This window comes from Leptopilina boulardi, unplaced genomic scaffold, assembly GCF_019393585.1.
Source record: "Leptopilina boulardi isolate dan_hultmark-lab unplaced genomic scaffold, ZJU_Lbou_2.1 LbouV2_55, whole genome shotgun sequence".
Taxonomy (NCBI): Eukaryota; Metazoa; Arthropoda; class Insecta; order Hymenoptera; family Figitidae; genus Leptopilina; species Leptopilina boulardi.
In genome coordinates this window covers 1,398,284-1,423,578 of record NW_026138000.1, presented here as the reverse complement: position 1 = coordinate 1,423,578, position 25,295 = coordinate 1,398,284, and the positions used below count along the sequence as shown (strand labels likewise).

Genomic DNA, 25,295 nt, shown 5'->3' with positions numbered 1-25,295 from the left:
CCAAAATCACAAAAAAGTTCACAAAAAAATTCAATTTTTCTTAGGCAGACGATTTTAATGCATATTCTTACACAAAATACTTCTAAAAGTGTAAAAAAAATGACAGCCAAATACGAGTAGAGGAAGACACCTATTACCACCAAAAAGTCATCCAACCCAAAAATCCAAAATCACAAAAAAGTTCACAAAAAAATTCAATTTGTCTTAGGCAGACAATTTTGATGCATTTTCTTGCACAAAATACTCCTAAAAGTGTAGAAAAAAATTGACAGCCAAATACGAGTAGAGGAAGACACCTATTACCACCAAAAAGTCATCCAACCCAAAAATCCAAAATCATAAAAAAGTTCCCAAAAAAATTCAATTTGTCTTAGGCAGACAATTTTGATGCATTTTCTTGCACAAAATACTCCTAAAAGTGTAGAAAAAAATTGACAGCCAAATACGAGTAGAGGAAGACACCTATTACCACCAAAAAGTCATCCAACCCAAAAATCCAAAATCACAAAAAAGTTCACAACAAAATTCAATTTTTCTTAGGCAGACGATTTTAATGCATATTCTTGCACAAAATACTCCTAAAAGTGTAGAAAAAAATTTACAGCCAAATACGAGTAGAGGAAGTCACCTATTACCACCAAAAAGTCATCCAACCCAAAAATCCAAAATCACAAAAAAGTTCCCAAAAAAATTCAATTTGTCTTAGGCAGACGATTTTAATGCATATTTTTTCACAAAATACTCCTAAAAGTGTAGAAAAAAATTGACAGCCAAATACGAGTAGAGGAAGACACCTATTACCACCAAAAACTCATCTAACCCAAAAATCCAAAATCATGAAAAAGTTCACAAAAAAAGTCAATTTGTCTTAGGCAGACGATTTTAATGCATATTCTTGCACAAAATACTTCTAAAAGTGTAGAAAAAAATTGACAGCCAAATACGAGTAGAGGAAGACACCTATTACCACCAAAAATTCATCCAACCCAAAAATCCAAAATCACAAAAAAGTTCCCAAAAAAATTCAATTTGTCTTAGGCAGACGATTTTAATGCATATTCTTGCACAAAATACTTCTAAAAGTGTAGAAAAAAATTGACAGCCAAATACGAGTAGAGGAAGACACCTATTACAACCAAAAAGTCATCCAACCCAAAAATCCAAAATCACAAAAAAGTTCACAAAAAAATTCAATTTTTCTTAGGCAGACGATTTTAATGCATATTCTTGCACAAAATACTCCTAAAAGTGCAGCAAAAAATTGACAGCCAAATACAAGTAGAGGAAGACACCTATTACCACCAAAAACTCATTCAACCCAAAAATCCAAAATCACAAAAAAGTTCCCAAAAAAATTCAATTTGTCTTAGGCAGACGATTTTAATGCATTTTCTTGCACAAAATACTTCTAAAAGTGTAGAAAAAAATTGACAGCCAAATACGAGTAGAGGAAGACACCTATTACCACCAAAAACTCATCCAACCCAAAAATCCAAAATCACAAAAAAGTTCCCAAAAAAATTCAATTTGTATTAGGCAGACGATTTTAATGCATATTTTTGCACAAAATACTCCTAAAAGTGTAGAAAAAAATTGACAGCCAAATACAAGTAGAAGAGGACACCTATTACCACCAAAAAGTCATCCAACCCAAAAATCCAAAATCACAAAAAAGTTCCCAAAAAAAGTCAATTTGTCTTAGGCAGACGATTTTAATAAATATTCTTGCACAAAATACTTCTAAAAGTGTAGAAAAAAATTGACAGCCAAATACGAGTAGAGGAAGACACCTATTACCACCAAAAAGTCATCCAACCCAAAAATCCAAAATCACAAAAAAGTTCACAAAAAAATTCAATTTTTCTTAGGCAGACGATTTTAATGCATATTCTTGCACAAAATACTCCTAAAAGTGCAGAAAAAAATTGACAGCCAAATACGAGTAGAGGAAGACACCTATTACCACCAAAAACTCATCCAACCCAAAAATCCAAAATCATGAAAAAGTTCCCAAAAAAATTCAATTTGTCTTAGGCAGACGATTTTAATGCATTTTCTTGCACAAAATACTCCTAAAAGTGTAGAAAAAAATTGACAGCCTAATACGAGTAGAGGAAGACACCTATTACCACCAAAAACTCATCCAACCCAAAAATCCAAAATCACAAAAAAGTTCCCAAAAAAATTCAATTTGTCTTAGGCAGACAATTTTAATGCATATTTTTGCACAAAATACTCCTAAAAGTGTAGAAAAAAATTTACAGCCAAATACGAGTACAGGAAGTCACCTCTTACCACCAAAAAGTCATCCAACCCAAAAATCCAAAATCACAAAAAAGTTCCCAAAAAAATTCAATTTGTCTTAGGCAGACGATTTTAATGCATATTTTTTCACAAAATACTCCTAAAAGTGTAGAAAAAAATTGACAGCCAAATACGAGTAGAGGAAGACACCTATTACCACCAAAAACCCATCCAACCCAAAAATCCAAAATCATGAAAAAGTTCACAAACAAAGTCAATTTGTCTTAGGCAGACGATTTTAATGCATATTCTTGCACAAAATACTTCTAAAAGTGTAGAAAAAAATTGACAGCCAAATACGAGTAGAGGAAGACACCTATTACCACTAAAAAGTCATCCAACCCAAAAATCCAAAATCACAAAAAAGTTCACAAAAAAATTCAATTTTTCTTAGGCAGACGATTTTAATGCATATTCTTGCACAAAATACTCCTAAAAGTGCAGAAAAAAATTGACAGCCAAATACGAGTAGAGGAAGACACCTATTACCACCAAAAACTCATCCAACCCAAAAATCCAAAATCATGAAAAAGTTCCCAAAAAAATTCAATTTCTCTTAGGCAGACGATTTTAATGCATTTTCTTGCACAAAATACTCCTAAAAGTGTAGAAAAAAATTGACAGCCAAATACGAGTAGAGGAAGACACCTATTACCACCAAAAAGTCATCCAACCCAAAAATCCAAAATCATAAAAAAGTTCCAAAAAAAATTCAATTTGTCTTAGGCAGACGATTTTAATGCATTTTCTTGCACAAAATACTCCTAAAAGTGTAGAAAAAAATTGACAGCTAAATACGAGTAGAGGAAGACACCTATTACCACCAAAAACTCATCCAACCCAAAAATCAAAAATCTTAAAAAAGTTCTCAAAAAAATTCAATTTTTCTTAGGCAGACGATTTTAATGCATATTCTTGCACAAAATACTCCTAAAAGTGCAGAAAAAATTGACAGCCAAATACGAGTAGAGGAAGACACCTATTACCACCAAAAAGTCATCCAACCCAAAAATCCAAAATCACAAAAAAGTTCCCAAAAAAATTCAATTTGTCTTAGGCAGACGATTTTAATGCATATTCTTGCACAAAATACTCCTAAAAGTGTAGAAAAAAATTGACAGCCAAATACAAGTAGAGGAGGACACCTATTACCACCAAAAAGTCATCCAACCCAAAAATCCAAAATCATAAAAAAGTTCCCAAAAAAATTCAATTTGTCTTAGGCAGACGATTTTAATGCATTTTCTTGCACAAAATACTCCTAAAAGTGTAGAAAAAAATTGACAGCCAAATACGAGTAGAGGAAGACACCTATTACCACCAAAAACTCATCCAACCCCAAAAATCAAAAATCTTAAAAAAGTTCTCAAAAAAATTCAATTTTTCTTAGGCAGACGATTTTAATGCATATTTTTGCACAAAATACTCCTAAAAGTGTAGAAAAAAATTGACAGCCAAATACGAGTAGAGGAAGACACCTATTACCACCAAAAACTCATCCAACCCAAAAATCCAAAATCATAAAAAAGTTCCCAAAAAAATTCAATTTGACTTAGGCAGACGATTTTAATGCATTTTCTTGCACAAAATACTCCTAAAAGTGTAGAAAAAAATTGACAGCCAAATACGAGTAGAGGAAGCCACCTATTACCACCAAAAAGTCATCCAACCCAAAAATCCAAAATCACAAAAAAGTTCACAAAAAAATTCAATTTTTCTTAGGCAGACGATTTTAATGCATATTCTTGCACAAAATACTCCTAAAAGTGTAGAAAAAAATTGACAGCCAAATACAAGTAGAGGAGGACACCTATTACCACCAAAAAGTCATCCAACCCAAAAATCCAAAATCACAAAAAAGTTCCCAAAAAAATTCAATTTGTCTTAGGCAGACGATTTTAATGCATTTTCTTGCACAAAATACTCCTAAAAGTGTAGAAAAAAATTGACAGCCAAATACGAGTAGAGGAAGACACCTATTACCACCAAAAAGTCATCCAACCCAAAAATCCAAAATCATAAAAAAGTTCCCAAAAAAATTCAATTTGTCTTAGGCAGACGATTTTAATGCATTTTCTTGCACAAAATACTCCTAAAAGTGTAGAAAAAAATTGACAGCCAAATACGAGTAGAGGAAGACACCTATTACCACCAAAAAGTCATCCAACCCAAAAATCCAAAATCACAAAAAAGTTCCCAAAAAAATTCAATTTGTCTTAGGCAGACGATTTTAATGCATTTTCTTGCACAAAATACTCCTAAAAGTGTAGAAAAAAATTGACAGCCAAATACGAGTAGAGGAAGACACCTATTACCACCAAAAACTCATCCAACCCAAAAATCCAAAATCATGAAAAAGTTCCAAAAAAAATTCAATTTGTCTTAGGCAGACGATTCTAATGCATTTTCTTGCACAAAATACTCCTAAAAGTGTAGAAAAAAATTGACAGCCAAATACGAGTAGAGGAAGACACCTATTACCACCAAAAACTCATTCAACCCAAAAATCCAAAATCACAAAAAAGTTCCCAAAAAAATTCAATTTGTCTTAGGCAGACGATTTTAATGCATTTTCTTGCACAAAATACTCTTAAAAGTGTAGAAAAAAATTGACAGCCAAATACAAGTAGAGGAGGACACCTATTACCACCAAAAAGTCATCCAACCCAAAAATCCAAATTCATAAAAAAGTTCCCAAAAAATTCAATTTGTCTTAGGCAGACGATTTTAATGCATTTTCTTGCACAAAATACTCCTAAAAGTGTAGAAAAAAATTGACAGCCAAATACGAGTAGAGGAAGACACCTATTACCACCAAAAAGTCATCCAACCCAAAAATCCAAAATCATGAAAAAGTTCCCAAAAAAAGTCAATTTGTCTTAGGCAGACGATTTTAATGCATTTTCTTGCACAAAATACTCCTAAAAGTGTAGAAAAAAATTGACAGCCAAATACAAGTAGAGGAAGACACCTATTACCACCAAAAAGTCATCCAACCCAAAAATCCAAAATCATAAAAAAATTCCCAAAAAAATTCAATTTGTCTTAGGCAGACGATTTTAATGCATTTTCTTGCACAAAGTACTCCTAAAAGTGTAGAAAAAAATTGACAGCCAAATACGAGTAGAGGAAGACACCTATTACCACCAAAAACTCATCCAACCCAAAAATCCAAAATCACAAAAAAGTTCCCAAAAAAATTCAATTTGTCTTAGGCAGACGATTTTAATGCATTTTCTTGCACAAAATACTCCTAAAAGTGTAGAATAAAATTGACAGCCAAATACGAGTAGAGGAAGACACCTATTACCACCAAAAACTCATTCAACCCAAAAATCCAAAATCATGAAAAAGTTCCCAAAAAAAGTCAATTTGTCTTGGGCAGACGATTTTAATGCATTTTCTTGCACAAAATACTCCTAAAAGTGTAGAATAAAATTGACAGCCAAATACGAGTAGAGGAAGACACCTATTACCACCAAAAACTCATCCAACCCAAAAATCAAAAATCTTAAAAAAGTTCTCAAAAAAATTCAATTTTGCTTAGGCAGACGATTTTAATGCATATTTTTGCACAAAATACTCCTAAAAGTGTAGAAAAAAATTGACAGCCAAATACAAGTAGAGGAGGACACCTATTACCACCAAAAAGTCATCCAACCCAAAAATCCAAATTCATAAAAAAGTTCCCAAAAAATTCAATTTGTCTTAGGCAGACGATTTTAATGCATTTTCTTGCACAAAATACTCCTAAAAGTGTAGAAAAAAATTGACAGCCAAATACGAGTAGAGGAAGACACCTATTACCACCAAAAAGTCATCCAACCCAAAAATCCAAAATCATGAAAAAGTTCCCAAAAAAAGTCAATTTGTCTTAGGCAGACGATTTTAATGCATTTTCTTGCACAAAATACTCCTAAAAGTGTAGAAAAAAATTGACAGCCAAATACAAGTAGAGGAAGACACCTATTACCACCAAAAAGTCATCCAACCCAAAAATCCAAAATCATAAAAAAATTCCCAAAAAAATTCAATTTGTCTTAGGCAGACGATTTTAATGCATTTTCTTGCACAAAATACTCCTAAAAGTGTAGAAAAAAATTGACAGCCAAATACGAGTAGAGGAAGACACCTATTACCACCAAAAACTCATCCAACCCAAAAATCCAAAATCACAAAAAAGTTCCCAAAAAAATTCAATTTGTCTTAGGCAGACGATTTTAATGCATTTTCTTGCACAAAATACTCCTAAAAGTGTAGAATAAAATTGACAGCCAAATACGAGTAGAGGAAGACACCTATTACCACCAAAAACTCATTCAACCCAAAAATCCAAAATCATGAAAAAGTTCCCAAAAAAAGTCAATTTGTCTTGGGCAGACGATTTTAATGCATTTTCTTGCACAAAATACTCCTAAAAGTGTAGAATAAAATTGACAGCCAAATACGAGTAGAGGAAGACACCTATTACCACCAAAAACTCATCCAACCCAAAAATCAAAAATCTTAAAAAAGTTCTCAAAAAAATTCAATTTTGCTTAGGCAGACGATTTTAATGCATATTTTTGCACAAAATACTCCTAAAAGTGTAGAAAAAAATTGACAGCCAAATACAAGTAGAGGAGGACACCTATTACCACCAATAAGTCATCCAACCCAAAAATCCAAAATCATAAAAAAATTCCCAAAAAAATTCAATTTGTCTTAGGCAGACGATTTTAATGCATTTTCTTGCACAAAATACTCCTAAAAGTGTAGAAAAAAATTGACAGCCAAATACAAGTAGAGGAAGACACCTATTACCACCAAAAAGTCATCCAACCCAAAAATCCAAAATCATAAAAAAGTTCCCAAAAAAATTCAATTTGTCTTAGGCAGACGATTTTAATGCATTTTCTTGCACAAAATACTCCTAAAAGTGTAGAATAAAATTGACAGCCAAATACGAGTAGAGGAAGACACCTGTTACCACCAAAAACTCATTCAACCCAAAAATCCAAAATCATGAAAAAGTTCCCAAAAAAAGTCAATTTGTCTTGGGCAGACGATTTTAATGCATTTTCTTGCACAAAATACTCCTAAAAGTGTAGAATAAAATTGACAGCCAAATACGAGTAGAGGAAGACACCTATTACCACCAAAAACTCATCCAACCCAAAAATCAAAAATCTTAAAAAAGTTCTCAAAAAAATTCAATTTTGCTTAGGCAGACGATTTTAATGCATATTTTTGCACAAAATACTCCTAAAAGTGTAGAAAAAAATTGACAGCCAAATACAAGTAGAGGAAGACACCTATTACCACCAAAAACTCATCCAACCCAAAAATCAAAAATCTTAAAAAAGTTCTCAAAAAAATTCAATTTTGCTTAGGCAGACGATTTTAATGCATATTTTTGCACAAAATACTCCTAAAAGTGTAGAATAAAATTGACAGCCAAATACGAGTAGAGGAAGACACCTATTACCACCAAAAACTCATTCAACCCAAAAATCCAAAATCATGAAAAAGTTCCCAAAAAAAGTCAATTTGTCTTGGGCAGACGATTTTAATGCATTTTCTTGCACAAAATACTCCTAAAAGTGTAGAAAAAAATTGACAGCCAAATACGAGTAGAGGAAGACACCTATTACCACCAAAAACTCATCCAACCCAAAAATCCAAAATCACAAAAAAGTTCCCAAAAAAATTCAATTTGTCTTAGGCAGACGATTTTAATGCATTTTCTTGCACAAAATACTCCTAAAAGTGTAGAAAAAAATTTACAGCCAAATACGAGTAGAGGAAGACACCTATTACCACCAAAAACTCATCCAACCCAAAAATCCAAAATCATGAAAAAGTTCCAAAAAAAATTCAATTTGTCTTAGGCAGACGATTCTAATGCATTTTCTTGCACAAAATACTCCTAAAAGTGTAGAAAAAAATTGACAGCCAAATACGAGTAGAGGAAGACACCTATTACCACCAAAAACTCATTCAACCCAAAAATCCAAAATCACAAAAAAGTTCCCAAAAAAATTCAATTTGTCTTAGGCAGACGATTTTAATGCATTTTCTTGCACAAAATACTCCTAAAAGTGTAGAAAAAAATTGACAGCCAAATACGAGTAGAGGAAGACACCTATTACCACCAAAAACTCATCCAACCCAAAAATCCAAAATCACAAAAAAGTTCCCAAAAAAATTCAATTTGTCTTAGGCAGACGATTTTAATGCATTTTCTTGCACAAAATACTCCTAAAAGTGTAGAATAAAATTGACAGCCAAATACGAGTAGAGGAAGACACCTATTACCACCAAAAACTCATTCAACCCAAAAATCCAAAATCATGAAAAAGTTCCCAAAAAAAGTCAATTTGTCTTGGGCAGACGATTTTAATGCATTTTCTTGCACAAAATACTCCTAAAAGTGTAGAAAAAAATTGACAGCCAAATACGAGTAGAGGAAGACACCTATTACCACCAAAAACTCATCCAACCCAAAAATCCAAAATCACAAAAAAGTTCCCAAAAAAATTCAATTTGTCTTAGGCAGACGATTTTAATGCATTTTCTTGCACAAAATACTCCTAAAAGTGTAGAATAAAATTGACAGCCAAATACGAGTAGAGGAAGACACCTATTACCACCAAAAACTCATTCAACCCAAAAATCCAAAATCATGAAAAAGTTCCCAAAAAAAGTCAATTTGTCTTGGGCAGACGATTTTAATGCATTTTCTTGCACAAAATACTCCTAAAAGTGTAGAAAAAAATTGACAGCCAAATACGAGTAGAGGAAGACACCTATTACCACCAAAAACTCATCCAACCCAAAAATCCAAAATCACAAAAAAGTTCCCAAAAAAATTCAATTTGTCTTAGGCAGACGATTTTAATGCATTTTCTTGCACAAAATACTCCTAAAAGTGTAGAATAAAATTGACAGCCAAATACGAGTAGAGGAAGACACCTATTACCACCAAAAACTCATCCAACCCAAAAATCCAAAATCATGAAAAAGTTCCCAAAACAATTCAATTTTTCTTAGGCAGACGATTTTAATCTATATTCTTGCACAAAATACTCCTAAAAGTGTAGAAAAAAATTGACAGCCAAATACGAGTAGAGGAAGACACCTATTACTACCCTTAAGGCAACTATTACCATCCCCCTTGAAATATTTATTATTACATTTTTAATTTTAAATAATGCCTTGAAATATTTTGTGACAATTTTTATGAAAAAAATATACTTCGAAAATATAATATAACTATAATATAACTATTTTTCAGATTCGCATTTCTTTGAAATCAGCAGATGGTAAAAAATGCATTCGATCTTATAGGCCAGGATTTTTGCAACCATCTTCAACAACAACAATTGTCATGACTTTTGCTGTTGCAAAAAACAAAAAGGAAGGTTCACTATTTTATCTTCCAAGTGGAATAAATGTAAGTTTTTAATAACAGGACAAAATAATAAAACAAAAAATTTTAATTTTTATAATTTTAAAATGTTGTAATTTTAATTTATAAATAAATATATTTATAATTTCAAAAAAAATCTAATTTTAATTTAAAAAAAAACAAAATATATTTTATGTTTTGAAATTAATTTCTAGGATGATTTTATGGCTCTTGAAATGATTGATAGAAAAATAAGATTTATCTGGAATGTTGGAGGTGGAACTGGATTTGTCACACATCCAGAAATTTTGGAAAGTGGCGATTATTCGGAAGATAATTTTTGGTATCGAATTGAAGCCGAAAGGTATGTTTAAATCTTTAATAACAATTAAAATAAAATGAAAAACAAAATAAATAAATACTTAAATAAAAAAGAAAATAATAAATAAATAAACAAACAAACAGAATTTTTTTTTTGAGTAACTTAATTATTTTTGAATTTTTCAGAACAAGAAATGTTGGCAAATTAAATGTACATAAACAAATATCAATGTCTGGAAATTATCTTCCGCAAGTGAATTCAACGAGTGTTGAATTTGGTCGTTTTGATGTATTGGCAACTGACAGAATTTGGTTGGGCGGTGTTCCTGAATCTCAACGACGACCCAGTGAATTATTAGCAACAAATGGATTGCCCGGTTGTGTTCATCAAGTTATTCTCGATGGTAAAACAATTGGTCTTTGGAATTTTGTTTCAACAGCTCCTGATATGGCTTGCCAGGCTTGCGTCGAAGGGTAAGTTTTTCTTATTATTTTTTTTTTCTCAAAAATTTTCAAACATCGAAATCTAAAAGGAATATTGAAGAAAATAATAAAATAATCATAGATTCCGCGAAACTAGAAATAAAATAAAATTTTTTTTTAAAAAAATTGTATAATTGTATAATAATTTTTAGAAAATACTAAAAATTGTGTAATTGTATAATAATAATTAAATTTCTATTTTTTAGGGTTGAAGATCCACGTGATGACATTGCCTATAGTTTTAATGGTGAAGGTTACGCCGTTAGAAATAGAGTAACATCGGGACCTTATAATAAATATACGTTTGGAATTTCTCTAAGTTTTCGAACTTTCGATGAGAATGCTCTTCTTTTCTTGGCTATAAATCCAAAAAATGTAAGTAAATCAAAATTTTCCCCAAAAATAATAAATTTTAATTTTTTGTTTATCTATATCTTTTTTTTAATTAGTATTTTTTATTGAAATTTTCATTCTACATTCATTTAATTCTAAAATTAATTAAAAATTTTATTATAAACTAAACTGTAAATTTAATTGTGAATTTTCTTGTAAATTTAATTGAAAATTTAATCATAAATTTTGCATCCTAGAATCAACATGTAATGATATTTCTTCGTGAGGGACGTGTATTTTTACATATTGGCTATGGTGGTAATGTCAGTATGGAAATGTATTCAAATCATAAATACAACACTGGTAATTGGACAAAAGTCGATGCATTTAGACAATATCAATCGCGTAAAAATATTGAAAAATGTATTCTAAGTGTTGGTGGTGATAATGATAAAAAATTAGTAGTACCAACGCCACAGCCAAAAAAAGAAGACATTCCCGATTTTGAAGAAGCAAAATATTACATTGGCGGTGTACCACCAAGTTTTAGAAATGAAGATTTAATTTTACCACGACCAGTTTCATTTCTTGGTTGTATGTCAAATATTGTCGTACAAGAGGGTTACGATCCATTGGCGGAAAAATATTACGGCATCGAGCCTAGCTGTGGCAATAGGGTAAGTTTTATTCAAAAATAGTAAATAGCCACTGATTCAAAGTGGAGTATTGTTTCTTTTTTGTTATTCATTATTCATCATTAATATAAAACAAACCTTGTTTTTTAAAAACCACTTTACTTTTTCTTCAATTCTCTTTCTTCATAAGTTATATCTGAAACAAAAAAAAATTGAAAATTCATATTATAATTTACTATACTAATACTTTGCTAATTGGTTCCTTTTTTTCGATTTCAGCCACTTAGAATTGTTGGATTTTACGGTGATGGTTACTTGGAACATTCAGCAATTAGTCTTAAGAAAATATCATCAACGATAAGTTTTTCATTTAGAACATTACAAAAAGACGCTATGATTTTATTGTCAACATTCCAAGGTCAAGAAGAAAAGCAAAGTACAAACGATTCGAATGTAAGTAGAAAAATATAGAAATTTGAATATAAATAATAGATAATTAAATTGTTTGTTTTTTACGATTTCTAGAAGGATAATTATTATTCAATTGTCCTAATCAAGGGACATATACAAGTTCGATTAAATGGTGGTAAAGGAGAAATAATTGTTCAATCAAATGAAACTTACAATGATGGAAAATATCATTCGATTCTTATTAGTAAAAAACGAAAAGAAATTGAATTAAGAGTTGATGATTCTTATCAAGGTAGTGGAAAATTACCAACTGGAACTGCAATAAAAGCACCCGATACAAATGGTGGATTATATTTTGGTGGACTTCCGGCATTAATAAATAATACAAAAATGGTTTCAACCGCTGTACCACTTTATGGTGCAATAAGAGATGTTTTAATCAACGAAGAGTAAGTAATAATTGGGAGTAAAAAAAAAATAATTAGAAATTTTAATACTAAAAAAAAAATAATTTCAGGATTCTTAGATTTGATGAAGTGACAAATTTCGATCACGCTCAAATTGGAAGAAGTGGTCCCAATATGGGAAAAGATCCTCCAATTTACGTACCTTCGGCATCATTATCAAGGGGAATGTCCACTCAACCTGAGGGATGTCAAAAAGTTCCCTACTATTCCCTTGAGCCTGGTGCACTTAAATTTGGCGACAAATCACATAGTCATACACAATTTTACATTGCAATTAAAAAATTCTGGGAGAAAAAATATGCAATTGAATTTGATTTTCGTACTTATTATCCTAATGGAATTCTCTTTATTACTCCTGTAAGTAAAAAAAAATTGCAAAATAGATTTAAAAATGCAAAAATTTATTTAAAAAAAATTTTTTTCAGGGAATAAAACAAAAACCCTATTTAATGGTAGTTTTACGCGACGGACAATTGTCGTTACAAATAAAAGCGCGTCACAAAAAGGAAATTATTTTTAAATCCCCATTAAATGATGGAAATTGGCATCACGTTGTAATACGACATGAGGAGAGGAAATTAACATTGATCGTTGATTCACAAACGCCAAGAACAATAAAAATACCAAGAAAAATTGGTTTGGCGTCAATGATGTACATTGGCGGTTTACCAGAAAGTGGAACACCATTGCCCGAGCAAGCTGTGGCTAAATTAGAAACTCTAAAAGGATGCATTCGTGGTTTGAGATTGAATGGAAATATTTTCGATATGGTTGGATCAACGAGTAGGGCCTACAATGTTGGACAATGTTTTCCTAATGTTGAGAGTGGAGCCTATTTTCAAGACGAAGCCTACGCAATTTACAGTGAGTAAAATTTTAAAAATTTTAATTTTCCTACTTTCTATTTATTTTTTATTTAATTAGAAAATATTTATATAAAAATTGGGATAAATTTCTTATAAAAAACGTTAATCAGAATTTTTATTATAAAGTATTTTAGAAATAATTATTTTTAAGAAGAATTTTCGAATAAAAATTTGACGGAATTTCTTTTTATACGAATTTTAACATAATAAAATTTTTAACTACTGGATTTTTAACAAAATTCAATTGAATATTCCGTTAAATTAAAATTATTTTATATAAAAAGTCTTGTAAGTTAGTCAAAGCTGTTATTAATTTATTTAGTAAACAAATCGGCATGGTTAAATTAGTACAAAAAAAAATTTTTTATACTAACGAATTAATAATATTCAAAAGCGATTAGTCAGCCCCACATTCAAATTCGAGTATTGTTTTTTAATGTTTATTTGTTATTCATCAGTAATATAAAACAAACCTTGTTTTTTAAAAACCACTTCATTTTTTCGTGTGTCCATAGTCATATCTGAAACAAAAAAAACAATTTTTTTGAATTTCCCAAAGAAAATCGTTAATTATTCTTATTTTAAACTATTTTATTCGAAATAATCACTATTTTAGACGAATTTTCGAAAAAAAAACTTTACGAATTTACAAAATTTTATTTTTTAAAAAGAAAACATTTCTTTAATGTAGAAAAAGACTTTAAACTAGAAGGAAGCTTGGAACTGGAACTTGAATTTAAAACATCGGAACTTTCTGGTGTACTACTATCAATAACAGCGCCAAGTGGCTCACCATCAATGAGTTTGGAATTGAATAATGGAAAAGTAATAATGTCCGCCGATCTCGGTGACAATAATCCTCTCTATGTTGAGCAACGTTTTTCAAGTTCTTACACAGTTTGTGACAATAGATGGCACAAAATACAAGCTGTTTACAATGATGAAGAATTAGCACTCAAAGTTGATGATTTGGATCAAAAATATGGTCTTCCTGCAAATATTAATTATCATTCTCTCGATGATACGGCAGCGAGTCCACTTTACATTGGAGGTTTACCAGGTAAAAAAAAAAATAATTAATAATTTAACTTTAAAATTTAAAAAAACACAAATTTTTCGGCGAATATAATAAAAATAAATTAAATTTTTTTTTAGCTACAACGCCGAAGGGAACATTAATGACACGCGATCATTTTAATGGATGCATAAGAAACGTTATGATTGGTGGAGAACGACGAGATTGGACGGACATGACCGAATTGCACAATATTCATCTTAGTTCGTGTCCAGTTCAATGAAGAGGAAAAAAAAATTTCTTCGATGAATATTTATATATATATATATAGTTTCCAAAGATTGCACTTCGGTAGAGATCCAATCTATATATAGTGCCATAAAAAACACTAACGTCCGAAAAATAGAGTTTAATACTGCCGTGAAAAACTAACTTGTTTTTTTTTCTTATTTAGGTTATGTTGTCCCTTTTAGAAAAATATAAAGATTAAAATTATAGAAAATTTAATAGAAATAATAATTTTAATTAATAAAATTTTTCCATAATATTAATCTCTATTTTTTGGAAGGAGAAACATAAACTAAAAAAAAAGTTACGGTATTTACACAGCAGATTATAAGACTTAAAACGAAGCCAAAAGATGCTAAATCGTATTTTTTTTAATTAAAAAAAAGTAAACAAGAAAAGAAGGGATTGAGTGGATTCTTATTGGTTAGAGATACCAATAATAATAATAATAATAATAATGATAAATATGTAATTAGCAACATCACTGCCATATCAAGTACATGTATATATCTACAATTAACATTAATTTATAATGCAAATTAAAGCATAATAATTTTGTTCATATTAGAAGAAGAGAAGTTGTAAATCAGTATTTAATGTTACTATTTATTCAAATGATAGTTTTAATTTTATTTAAATCAACGAGACGCATAAGTTCTAAAAAAAATTATTCAATTTTATTACAATTTTCATTTAACAGAATTGGATTGTCTCCAATTTATTTTTGAGCCGAATTTTTATTTCTTTGAACTATTATTATTTAATTCATTTAACAATCTGTAGTATGGAAATGATGAAATAAAAAATTACCGACATAGAAATCTACAATATCGACTAATGGTAAAGAAATTTTTTAAAAAGAAAAATATAAAAATTACCTACATAAAAATCTACATTACCGACTAATGGTAAAAACCGAAAAATATCCATATAAAAATTACCGACACAGAAATCTACCTTACCGACTGATGGTAAAGAAAATTTTTTAAAAATTAAATATAAAAAATGACTGACATAGGAATCTACATTACTGACTGATGGTAAAACAGGAAAATGAAAATATAAAAAAATTACCGACATAGAAATCTACATTACCGACTGATAGTACCATCAGTCGGTAATGTAAATTTCTATGTCGGTAATTTTTTATATTTCCATTTTCCTGTTTTACCATCAGTCGGTAATGTAGATTTCTATGTCGGTAATTTTTTATATTTCCATTTTCCTGTTTTACCATCAGTCGGTAATGTAGATTTCTATGTCGGTAATTTTTTATATTTCCATTTCCTGTTTTACCATCAGTCGGTAATGTAGACTTCTATGTCAGTAATTTTTTACATTTTCATTTCCCTGTTTTACCATCAGTCGGTAATGTAGATTCCTATGTCGGTACTTTTTTATATTTCCATTTTTCTGTTTTACCATCAATCGGTAATGTAGATTTCTATGTCGGTAATTTTGCGCTTTTTTACCATCAGTCGGTAATGTAGATTTCTATGTCGGTAATTTTTTATATCGTCATTTCTATACTACAGATTGTTAAATGAATTAAATAATAATAATAATAATCCGTAGAAATAATAATTCGGCTAGAATTAAATTTGAGACATTAAAATTGTAAAAAAATTATGTTTATATGAAAATTTTTTGTATTTTAGAGCTTATTCAGGCGTATTCAATGAACAAGAGAATAGAATATTGTAGTGAGAGATTTGTACTTTTTATATAAATATATATATATCTAATAATAACATTAAAAGTGCCGTTACCTGCATAATAGCGATTGTCAAAAATAATGAATTAAGACTGATGAAACATCATTGTAAAAAATTCATATTTATTCGCTATTTGTATGTAATAAATAAAAGAAAAAGAAAATTGTCAAGAAAACTTTTTTTATATTATTCTGTTACAATAAATTGTAAGTAAGTGATTTTTAATGGGAGAGTAATAAAGAAAATACAACATGAAATTTAGTAAATTATAATTTATTGAATAATAGTACTATTTATTAAATCGTAGTATGTATATATGTAAATATTTTTTTTAAAATACAAATTTCATTATAATCGCACTTTATTGTTGTATAAAATGAAATTTTAAATCAATTTAAAATGGCAGTCATTGGGCTGGCGAATCAATTATTTCGGTTAATTAAACCAAAATTTAAAAAATATATACATATTTAGAAATAAAATGAAATTTCATATTTACAGAGAGAAAAAATTTAGAAAAGGCATAACTCTAAAAAATCTAAAATTTACTTTTGAAATAAATATTATATTTATTGAAGTTATTTAATTAACGAAAAGAAAAAATAGATGAAAATTTCGTAGATATAAAAATATGCAACAAAATACAAATAAAAAATTTTTTCTTTAATTTTTTAGAGTTATACTTATTTTCTTACATGTTCAATTATAATTCTAATTTACAAAACTATTTACATTTTTTATTTGTAAATTACAAAAACATGGAAGCCAGCCATACTTTTGATTCTTCAATAACATACATTTTTTTTCTTTTCTTTTGAACAAAGATAATAATTAATAAAAAGTAGATTTCAAATGCTGTTTATTATTTTATCATACATTTATAATTTTAAACATTTAACTCTCTAAACTTCTTTTGCTTTCAGATAGTGATAGAGCCGCAAGTATATAAGATACATATGAACAAAAACATAACATCTCCTTTCTTAAATTGGTTCAATATTAATAATTAATATTTATAATCCAAATAATAATTATATTAATTTTTTCTCGTTAAGTGATGAATGAATAACAATGAATTATCAAATAAAATTAATTATGTATGTCATGAAAAGGTTATTCTTATGAAGACAAATCGTAATTGAATGGATTTAGATCTCTGTTACATCAATATGTAAAGATATTTTTATTAAGGAGAATATTATATTTTAAATAATACCAAAGATTTCAGAATATATAAAAAATTGAGCCAATCAGGTAATTTAGATTGGCAGCCCCGCATCAGAGGTAGAGCATTTCAACCTTATTATAGATTATAAACCGTGAACAATGAGGAAAATGAAATATTAGTTATGATAAATATAAAAATGAATATAATATTTAAAAGCAATCGTTAGAAGACCAAATCGTAATTGCATGGAGAAATTAAAGGTAGTAAACCTTTTTATTATGAACCATAAACAATGAATGAAATGAATATAAAAGTGAATATAATCTGATATAATATAAAAAAGGGTTGTCATTAGAAGACCAAATCGTAATTGTATGGAAGTTATAAAGGTTATTACAATAAATATATAATATATTTATAATTCACCTTTTTATTATTAACCATAAACAATGAAATAAATTAATATAAAAGTGAATATAATCTGATATAATATAAAAAAAACGTTTTTTAAGAAGACCAAATCGTAATTGAATGAAAGTTCTAAAGGTTATTATAATAAATAGATAATACATGAATTGACGTTTACAATAGTAGATACCCTTCGAGTTAGAGGTACAAGTTTAAAAATAGCTTCAACCGTTAATGATTTAACTGATATTCATAATCGTATTTAAAAATTGACAGTTCCTTTAGATATTCCGTCACAAATTTCGATTTGGTTGATAACAAAGCAGATTATTAAATAGAAACGAACATTTCTATTTCTGATGATGTTTTGAGGTCATTCAAATAGTCAAGAGCATTATACATTATTATTATTGAGAAATAATAAATATATGGGCAAATCTCACGAGCTGAGTTCTTTTTGTTTAAAAAAAAATTATTTTCAATTTAGTGGGACACTTTTTTCTACCATAAATTATTATTTTTCTACCAAATATAAGTAAATTTTTACCCGCGTAATTCATATTTCTTAATAGCTACTCGATTTAAACCATATTTTTAATTTTTGTGCAGGTAAAACGTATTTTTAAGAGAAAATATTTTTAAACAAAGTTCCTAACTCCATTTTCCTTAATCTTAAACGTAAAAACATGTTCACAATTAAAATAGAATTTTATTTCAAGAAGGAAAAAATGAGTTTTATTTTAAGATACACACTAATTTCCATTTAAATTAAAGCTATCTTGATTTTTAAGACTGATTAAACTTACGAGTAATCTTTATAGAAGATTTTATTTTTACTGTGATGATATCCTTATTGATATCAATCGTTTTATACTCAGAAAAGCTACTCCAAGAAAAAAATCATCTCTGTGGCGAAAGATGGACGAAAATTGAAATTGGAAAAAATATCGAAATTAACCATTTCATATAAATTTCAAAAATTTTATTAGTACCAGACAAGATTTTTTTGATATTTTAGAGCAATTTTACTTATCTCTTTAATTTTCGAAAATTTACAATACTTTACAACCCTTTAAAAAACACCCCCTTACATTTGCCTAAACCTACATTCATCAAAATTCCACCCGGGATCGTTCAAATATATTTTTTTCTTCAAGGGCACTTTAAATAGACTAATGAACCAATTTTCTCGTGAAAAATTGTTCAATATAAACCCTCAATGTTAATTTTAGGGGTGAGCATTTTTCACACATATTTATTTAAACTAAAACAACAAATTACAAAAAGGATATGTACATTTTTTACGTATAATTTGTTGTGCTCGTCGAAAAACCCTAAGCATTAAAAACGATTGCTCAAAAAGTTATCGTTAAATGAAAATTAGATTTAATGCGAATTACATCAGGATTTTCTCTATTTCTTCGATTTCAGTGACCATTTTTTATTTTTCACACTCGTGAGTAGTATTGAAAAATGTAAATTAAATGTGAATTGACAATATGGAGATTTTTTGCGGCACCGATATCGCAGTACGCAATTTGTAACCAGCTCGTGAGATTTCCCCATATAATATAATTATAATATACCTTTTTATTTTGTTAAAATTTTATCGAACTGTGTTGTAAAATTGATAATTTTAAACTGTAAAAGGCCTCGAAACATTATTATTATTAAACTTTTTGTTATTATCCATAAACAATGAGAGAAATGAATAAAAAAAGTGAATATAATCTGATATAATATTAAAAGGATTAAATTAGAAGACCAAATCGTAATTTCATGAAAGTTATAAAGATTATTATAATAAATATTTTTGGTATTAACCCAGAAACAATGAAATAATTAAATAAATGAATATGAAAGTGAATATAATATTTAAAAAACTAGTCATTAGAAGACCAAATCGTAGTTGCATGGAGAAATAAAGGGTGTTAAAACATTAAATTTTTAATATTTTTGACAACCAAAGTTCAAATCGTAATTGCATGAAAGTATAACGCAAGTTTACGATGAGAATATTTTGGTTTTTTTTGGTGAGTATTGTACGATAAATTTTTTTTAGTTATTCTTTGCAAATAAACGTGGTTTTGCAATATTAAGACTAAAAATTAATCGACAATATTAATGAGGCCATGTTAATCAAGAAACTTGGCTTTTTTTTTGGAAAATTCTCTTTTGCTGGTGGGAAAATCTAGTACAAGGACAAAAGGAATATTATCCTTAGTGACCGTTTTCACCGTGAGGATAATTTTAATCTATTGAGAGATTAAAGGCTGTAGATTTATTCTGCGTCTGCGCAAAAATGTTTGTATACAACTTTTGCGCAAACGCAGAATATTTCTCCTGTCTTCAACTTCAGAAAAGATTAAATTTAAACCACACGGTGAAAACGTGCTCTTAGTAATGAGTTAATATTGCTACAAAGTAGCGTAATTATTTAGAAATGAAATATTTCATTAAGAAAACATTTCGCATTCCATGAAGTTAAAAAGAAAAAATTAATATTTTCAAATTAAAATAATTTCAAAGTTTTTGGAATAATATAAATATTGAAGCTGTTAAAGAGGAATTTTTCCTTAGCTTTCTCACACAAATATCTGATAGCATTTTTAATCTTTGTTCAAAAATTTGAAGAACCAATAATATGTTATATTATTATAATATAAAAATAAATATTTAACATTTTTTTTCACAATTATAACCATTATTTTGATATAAATTTTTGTTTCTCTAATTATCGAAATTATTCTAATTTTGATTCTACTGTACTTATCTTATCGAAGCAACACAATGTCGTTCCAGAAAGAATTAACAACATTCCAATGTAAGTATCTGTAAAAAAAAGTACGTAAAATATTAGCTAAATTTAAAAATTTTCAATTAGTAGTATTAAATTTTATTCAAAAAAATTTATATTTAATTTTTCAGTATTTTTAGATTTTTTAGTATTAGTGAAAAATTTTAATTAAATGAAAAAAAAGTAAATAAAATATATGCATATTCATACTTCTGTGAATTTGTCCTTCGCCTAAAAATTTTCCAGTTATGGCTGTTATTAAGAATGTCAATGAATTTGAAACTGGAATAGCCAACGATAAATCAGTTCTCTGTAGTGTGAAATAGTAAAAAACAGAGCCAATTTGATTTATCACAAATGGTGTTAAATACTGGAAATAAAGAGAAAAAAAATCGAACTTTTATTACATTTATTACAATATATGCTAAGTATTTTTTAGAAATTTTATTTATTTTGAAATAATTATTTATTACAAGGCTGCAATTATTTAAATTAAATTGAATTTTAATTGAAAATTTTGGAAAATCATTGAATTTTAGTTGATTTTGAAATGAAATTTATGAAAATAAATTAATTTTAATAAATTTTGAATTCAAATTTTTGAAAATAATTGAATTTTAATTGATTTTGAATTTAAATTTTCGAAAAAAAATTGAATTTTAGTTGGTTTCGAATTGAAATTTTTAAAAATAATTGAAATTTTGTGAAATAATTGAATTTTAATTGATTCTGAATTGAAATTTTTGTAAATAATTGAATTTTAGTTGCTTTTGAAGTTTGAAAATTTTGAAGATAATTGAATTTTAATTTGATTTTGAATTAAAATTTTCGAAAATAATTGAATTTTAGTTGATTTTGAATTGAAATTTTTGAAAATACTTTTATTTTAATTTGTTTTGAATTGAAATTTGGGGAAGTAATTGAATTATAATTGATTTTAAATTAAAATTTTTAAAAATAAAAGAATTTTAGTTGATTTTAAATTGAAATTTTTGAAAATAAATTAATTTCAATAAATTTTGAATTGAAATTTTTGAATACAATTGAATTTTAATTAATTTTGAATTGAAATTTTCAAAAATAATTGAATTTAAGTTGATTTTGAATTTGAAATTTTTGAAAATAGTTGAATTTTAATTGATTCTGAATTGAAATTTTTGTAAATAATTGAATTTTAGTTGCTTTTGAGTTTGAAAATTTTGAAGATAATTGAATTTTAATTTGATTTTGAATTAAAATTTTCGAAAATAATTGAATTTTAGTTGATTTCGAATTAAAAAATTTTAAAATTAATTGAAATCTTGTAAAATAATTAAATTTTAGTTGATTTTGAATTGAAATTTTGTGAAATAATTGAATTTTAGTTGATTTTAAAATGAAATTTTTTAAAATAATTTTATTTTAATTGGTTTTGAATTAAAATTTGGGGAAGTAATTTTATTTTAATTGGTTTTGAATTGAAATTTGGGGAAATAATTGAATTTTAGATGATTTTGAATTGAAATTTTTGTAAATAAATTAATTTTAATAAATTTAGAATTGAAATTTTTTAAAATAATTGAATTTCAATTAATTTTGAATGGAAATTTTCGAAAATAAATTAATTGTAATAATTTTAGAATTAAATTTTTTAAAAATAATTGAATATTAATTGATTTTGAATTGAAATTTTCGAAAATAATTGAATTTTAGTTTATTTCGAATTAAAATTTTTGAAAATAATTGAAATCTTGTAAAATTATTAAATTTTAGTTAATTTGGAATTGAAATTTTTGAAAATAATTTTATTTTAAATGGTTTTAAATTGAAATTTTTGAAAATAATTTTATTTTTATTGGTTTAGAATTAAAATTTGGGGAAGTAATTTTATTTTAATTGGTTTTGAATTAAAATTTGGGGAAGTAATTGAATTTTAGATGATTTTGAATTGAAATTTCTGTAAATAAATTAATTTTAATAAATTTAGAATTGAAATTTTTGAAAATAATTGAATTTTAATTAATTTTGAAATGAAATTTTCGAAAATAAATTAATTGTAATAATTTTAGAATTAAAATTTTTAAAAATAATTGAATTTTAATAATTGATTTTGAATTGAAATTTTCGAAAATAATTGAATTTTAGTTGATTTCGAATTAAAAAGTTTTGAAAATAATTGAATTTCAATTGAAATTTTGGAAAATTAAAGAAATTTGAGTTGATTTTGAATTGAAACTTTGGAAAAAAATTGAATTCTATTTGATTTTGAATTGAAATTTTTGAAAATATTTGAATTTTAATTGATTTTGAATTGAAATTTTTGAAAATAATTGAATTTTAATTGATTCTAAATTGAAAATTTTTGTAAATAATTGAATTTCAAAAGATTGTGTTAAATTGCAGACAATAATTATAAGAGTTATTTTCAATGATTTCTGTTGATGAAGAATTTATTAGAAATCATATAAAAATAAAATTGAATTCCAAAAGTTTTTAATTGAAAAATGCTTTCAGATAATTGCAGTTTCGAAGAATATTATAAAAATCATTTTAAAAAAAAAATAATTAAAATTTTTGCAAATAATTAAATTTCAAGTGATTATGAATTAAAAAATTTTCTCTAATTTTATTTGCTAATTTCGTTTTTCGAATTATAAAAAAATTATTAAAATAAAAATTTTAATTTAAAAAATAGTTTCAAGATAATTGAATTTATGAATTGAATTTCATTAAAATTATTAAAAAAAAATAATAATTAATAGTGAAGAATTTTAGTTTAAAATTTGTTAAATAATTAAAATAAAGAAAATCTAAAGAAGATCTGAATTTTATACAAAAAAATAAGTATTTTGTTTAAAAATTTCTTTTTAAAAATGTAAAAAAAAAAATAGTAAAATATTCGCATTTTATTAAAATAAATCGAAAATGTCGTATAATCCGATTTTTGTAATTTAAAATGAATGTGAATCAAATTAAAATTTTTTAAATGAATTTTTTTTTTTTTTTTTTAACTTAAAAAATATCAAATTTATACTTGATAAAAAAAAATACTATTAAATAATAAAGTATTGAAAAATGGAAAATAAATTTTATTTCCGCCTTAAATAATCGAAAATGGATTTGCTTTACACAAATTAAATAATAAATAAACAGGGCTTGATAAAAATAGGATTTTTTTTAAATTAAAATTTGATTTTCTTAAAAAAAAATTTTTAATTTTTAAAAAATACTATTTTTATCAGCCCTGTTTATTTATTATTTAATTTATGTAAACCAAATCAATTTTTGGTCCATGAAACTGGAAATAAAATTTATTTTCTATTTTTCAATTTAATAACAAAAAAAAAAATAAAATAAGAAAATTATTAAATTACCTTGAAATTCGTAAATAGAAACAAAGTTTCTTGAATTAGCTGCTTCAGTCGAGATGATGCTTTTATTTTCTCAATGCCAACAGCACCTTTTTTCATAAAAGGATTTGTTGCGCCCCAAAAAATGGCCACTAGTACCAAAAGAAGTATCGATTCTTGAAAAAGAAAAAAAAAAAATTTCCCCCTTTAAATAAATTTCTCCAAAACTTCTTTGCTATTTTTTCCAAAAAAAAAAATGTTACATAATTTAGTTCTATTTCAAAAATTTTACTAAATAATTTAGTAATTTAAAAATAAATAAATAAATAAATTTAGTTTTTACTTTCAAGAATTTTACTATATAATTTTCAAAAATTAATATTACGTATAAATTATATTATAAGATAATTATGACGATAAATATCAGCAAAAAAAAAATGGAGCCATTTTACCGCTGCCAAAGGCGATATAATTAAATTACCAAAAAAAAAAAAAAAAATTGAAACAAAAAAATTACTCACCAATTGAAAGAGACATTTTTTTTTCTTCCCGTGATTTTTTTCTTTCTTCAACTTGGTAATAAGTTTTTATTAATGAGAAATAAAAGACAAAATAAATTTGCACAAAATTGTACAGGCATCAAATTTCTAAAACAGTGATTAGAAAAATTCATTTCTTTTTTTTTCTGAAATTATGCTTCCTAACCTTCAAATATTTATTGAAACACAATTATCACGTTTGAAATTTAAATATTTCTTACGTTTTTTCGAAAAATTATAAATGATTACTTTTAATTATTTTGGATTTCAGAAGCACTATACATTAAACTGAGTTGAAAGACATACAGAAGACAAGAAATGATCGGGGAAAAAATGGTGGTCGGATGGAAAATAATGACGCCTTTGCAACGCCATCTATATAACCATGCTTATTATCGAAAAATCCTGTTTACATTTTTCTTCTTATAAAATCTTATTTCACAAAAAAAAAGGAATTAAAAAAAAAATTATTCTCATTTAAAAGAAATAATATTTATTTTATTAATCATTTAAAAATTGTTTCAATTGTTTTAATTAATTTGGAGGGATTTTTTCGACCAATAGAAAAATTTGAAGGAAATTGCAAAATATTATGGCGGGATATTTAAAATACTAATTTTAAACTGTTGATTGTTGAATAATAATTAATAATTAGAAATATAAAATATTTTCTGGAAAATTTCTATAATAATTATAATTTCTATAGATTATTTATTTTATTATTTACAGTAAATAATAATATTAAATATAAAAATAGTTTTTTTTTTTAAGTAAAATTTGTTATATCGATCGATTTCAAAAGTCGAAAATTCAATAAATCGAATTT

The 25,295-nt window shown here is 26.6% G+C and overlaps 2 protein-coding genes and 1 long non-coding RNA gene across 5 annotated transcripts in view; 1 reads left to right on the top strand and 2 right to left on the bottom strand.

Moving 5' to 3' along the window:
* Positions 1-16,463, top strand: part of LOC127290141 (laminin subunit alpha-1) — a 175,866-nt gene extending 159,403 nt beyond the window's left edge. For both annotated transcript variants that reach the window (XM_051318537.1, XM_051318538.1), the window contains 11 exons: positions 9,581-9,739; positions 9,910-10,058; positions 10,202-10,489; positions 10,705-10,873; positions 11,089-11,508; positions 11,746-11,919; positions 11,992-12,326; positions 12,395-12,701; positions 12,770-13,208; positions 13,902-14,270; positions 14,366-16,463. In XM_051318537.1, coding sequence (XP_051174494.1) covers positions 9,581-9,739; positions 9,910-10,058; positions 10,202-10,489; positions 10,705-10,873; positions 11,089-11,508; positions 11,746-11,919; positions 11,992-12,326; positions 12,395-12,701; positions 12,770-13,208; positions 13,902-14,270; positions 14,366-14,508 — 2,952 coding nt within the window. In that variant the 3' untranslated portion in view covers positions 14,509-16,463. The remainder of the gene's footprint in view (positions 1-9,580; positions 9,740-9,909; positions 10,059-10,201; positions 10,490-10,704; positions 10,874-11,088; positions 11,509-11,745; positions 11,920-11,991; positions 12,327-12,394; positions 12,702-12,769; positions 13,209-13,901; positions 14,271-14,365) is intronic.
* LOC127290142 (uncharacterized) lies at positions 4,123-9,422 on the bottom strand. Of its 2 annotated transcripts, XR_007844260.1 has the most exons (4): positions 9,093-9,422; positions 7,765-8,926; positions 7,101-7,266; positions 4,123-4,612 (listed from the first exon to the last, which is right to left on the bottom strand). It is a non-coding gene; the product is annotated as an uncharacterized LOC127290142 (long non-coding RNA). The 2 variants fall into 2 exon arrangements; XR_007844261.1 differs by having other exon boundaries at positions 4,123-4,446; positions 7,765-9,422.
* Positions 16,464-19,785: 3,322 nt separating the features above from the next.
* Positions 19,786-24,852, bottom strand: LOC127290140 (transmembrane protein 234 homolog). Its single transcript, XM_051318536.1, has 5 exons — positions 24,691-24,852; positions 24,452-24,577; positions 23,955-24,106; positions 20,812-20,971; positions 19,786-20,636 (listed from the first exon to the last, which is right to left on the bottom strand). Exons 2-5 carry the CDS (start codon positions 24,465-24,467, stop codon positions 20,548-20,550), a joined length of 417 nt encoding a protein of 138 aa, XP_051174493.1. The 5' UTR covers positions 24,468-24,577; positions 24,691-24,852; the 3' UTR covers positions 19,786-20,547.
* Positions 24,853-25,295: the final 443 nt, after the last annotated feature.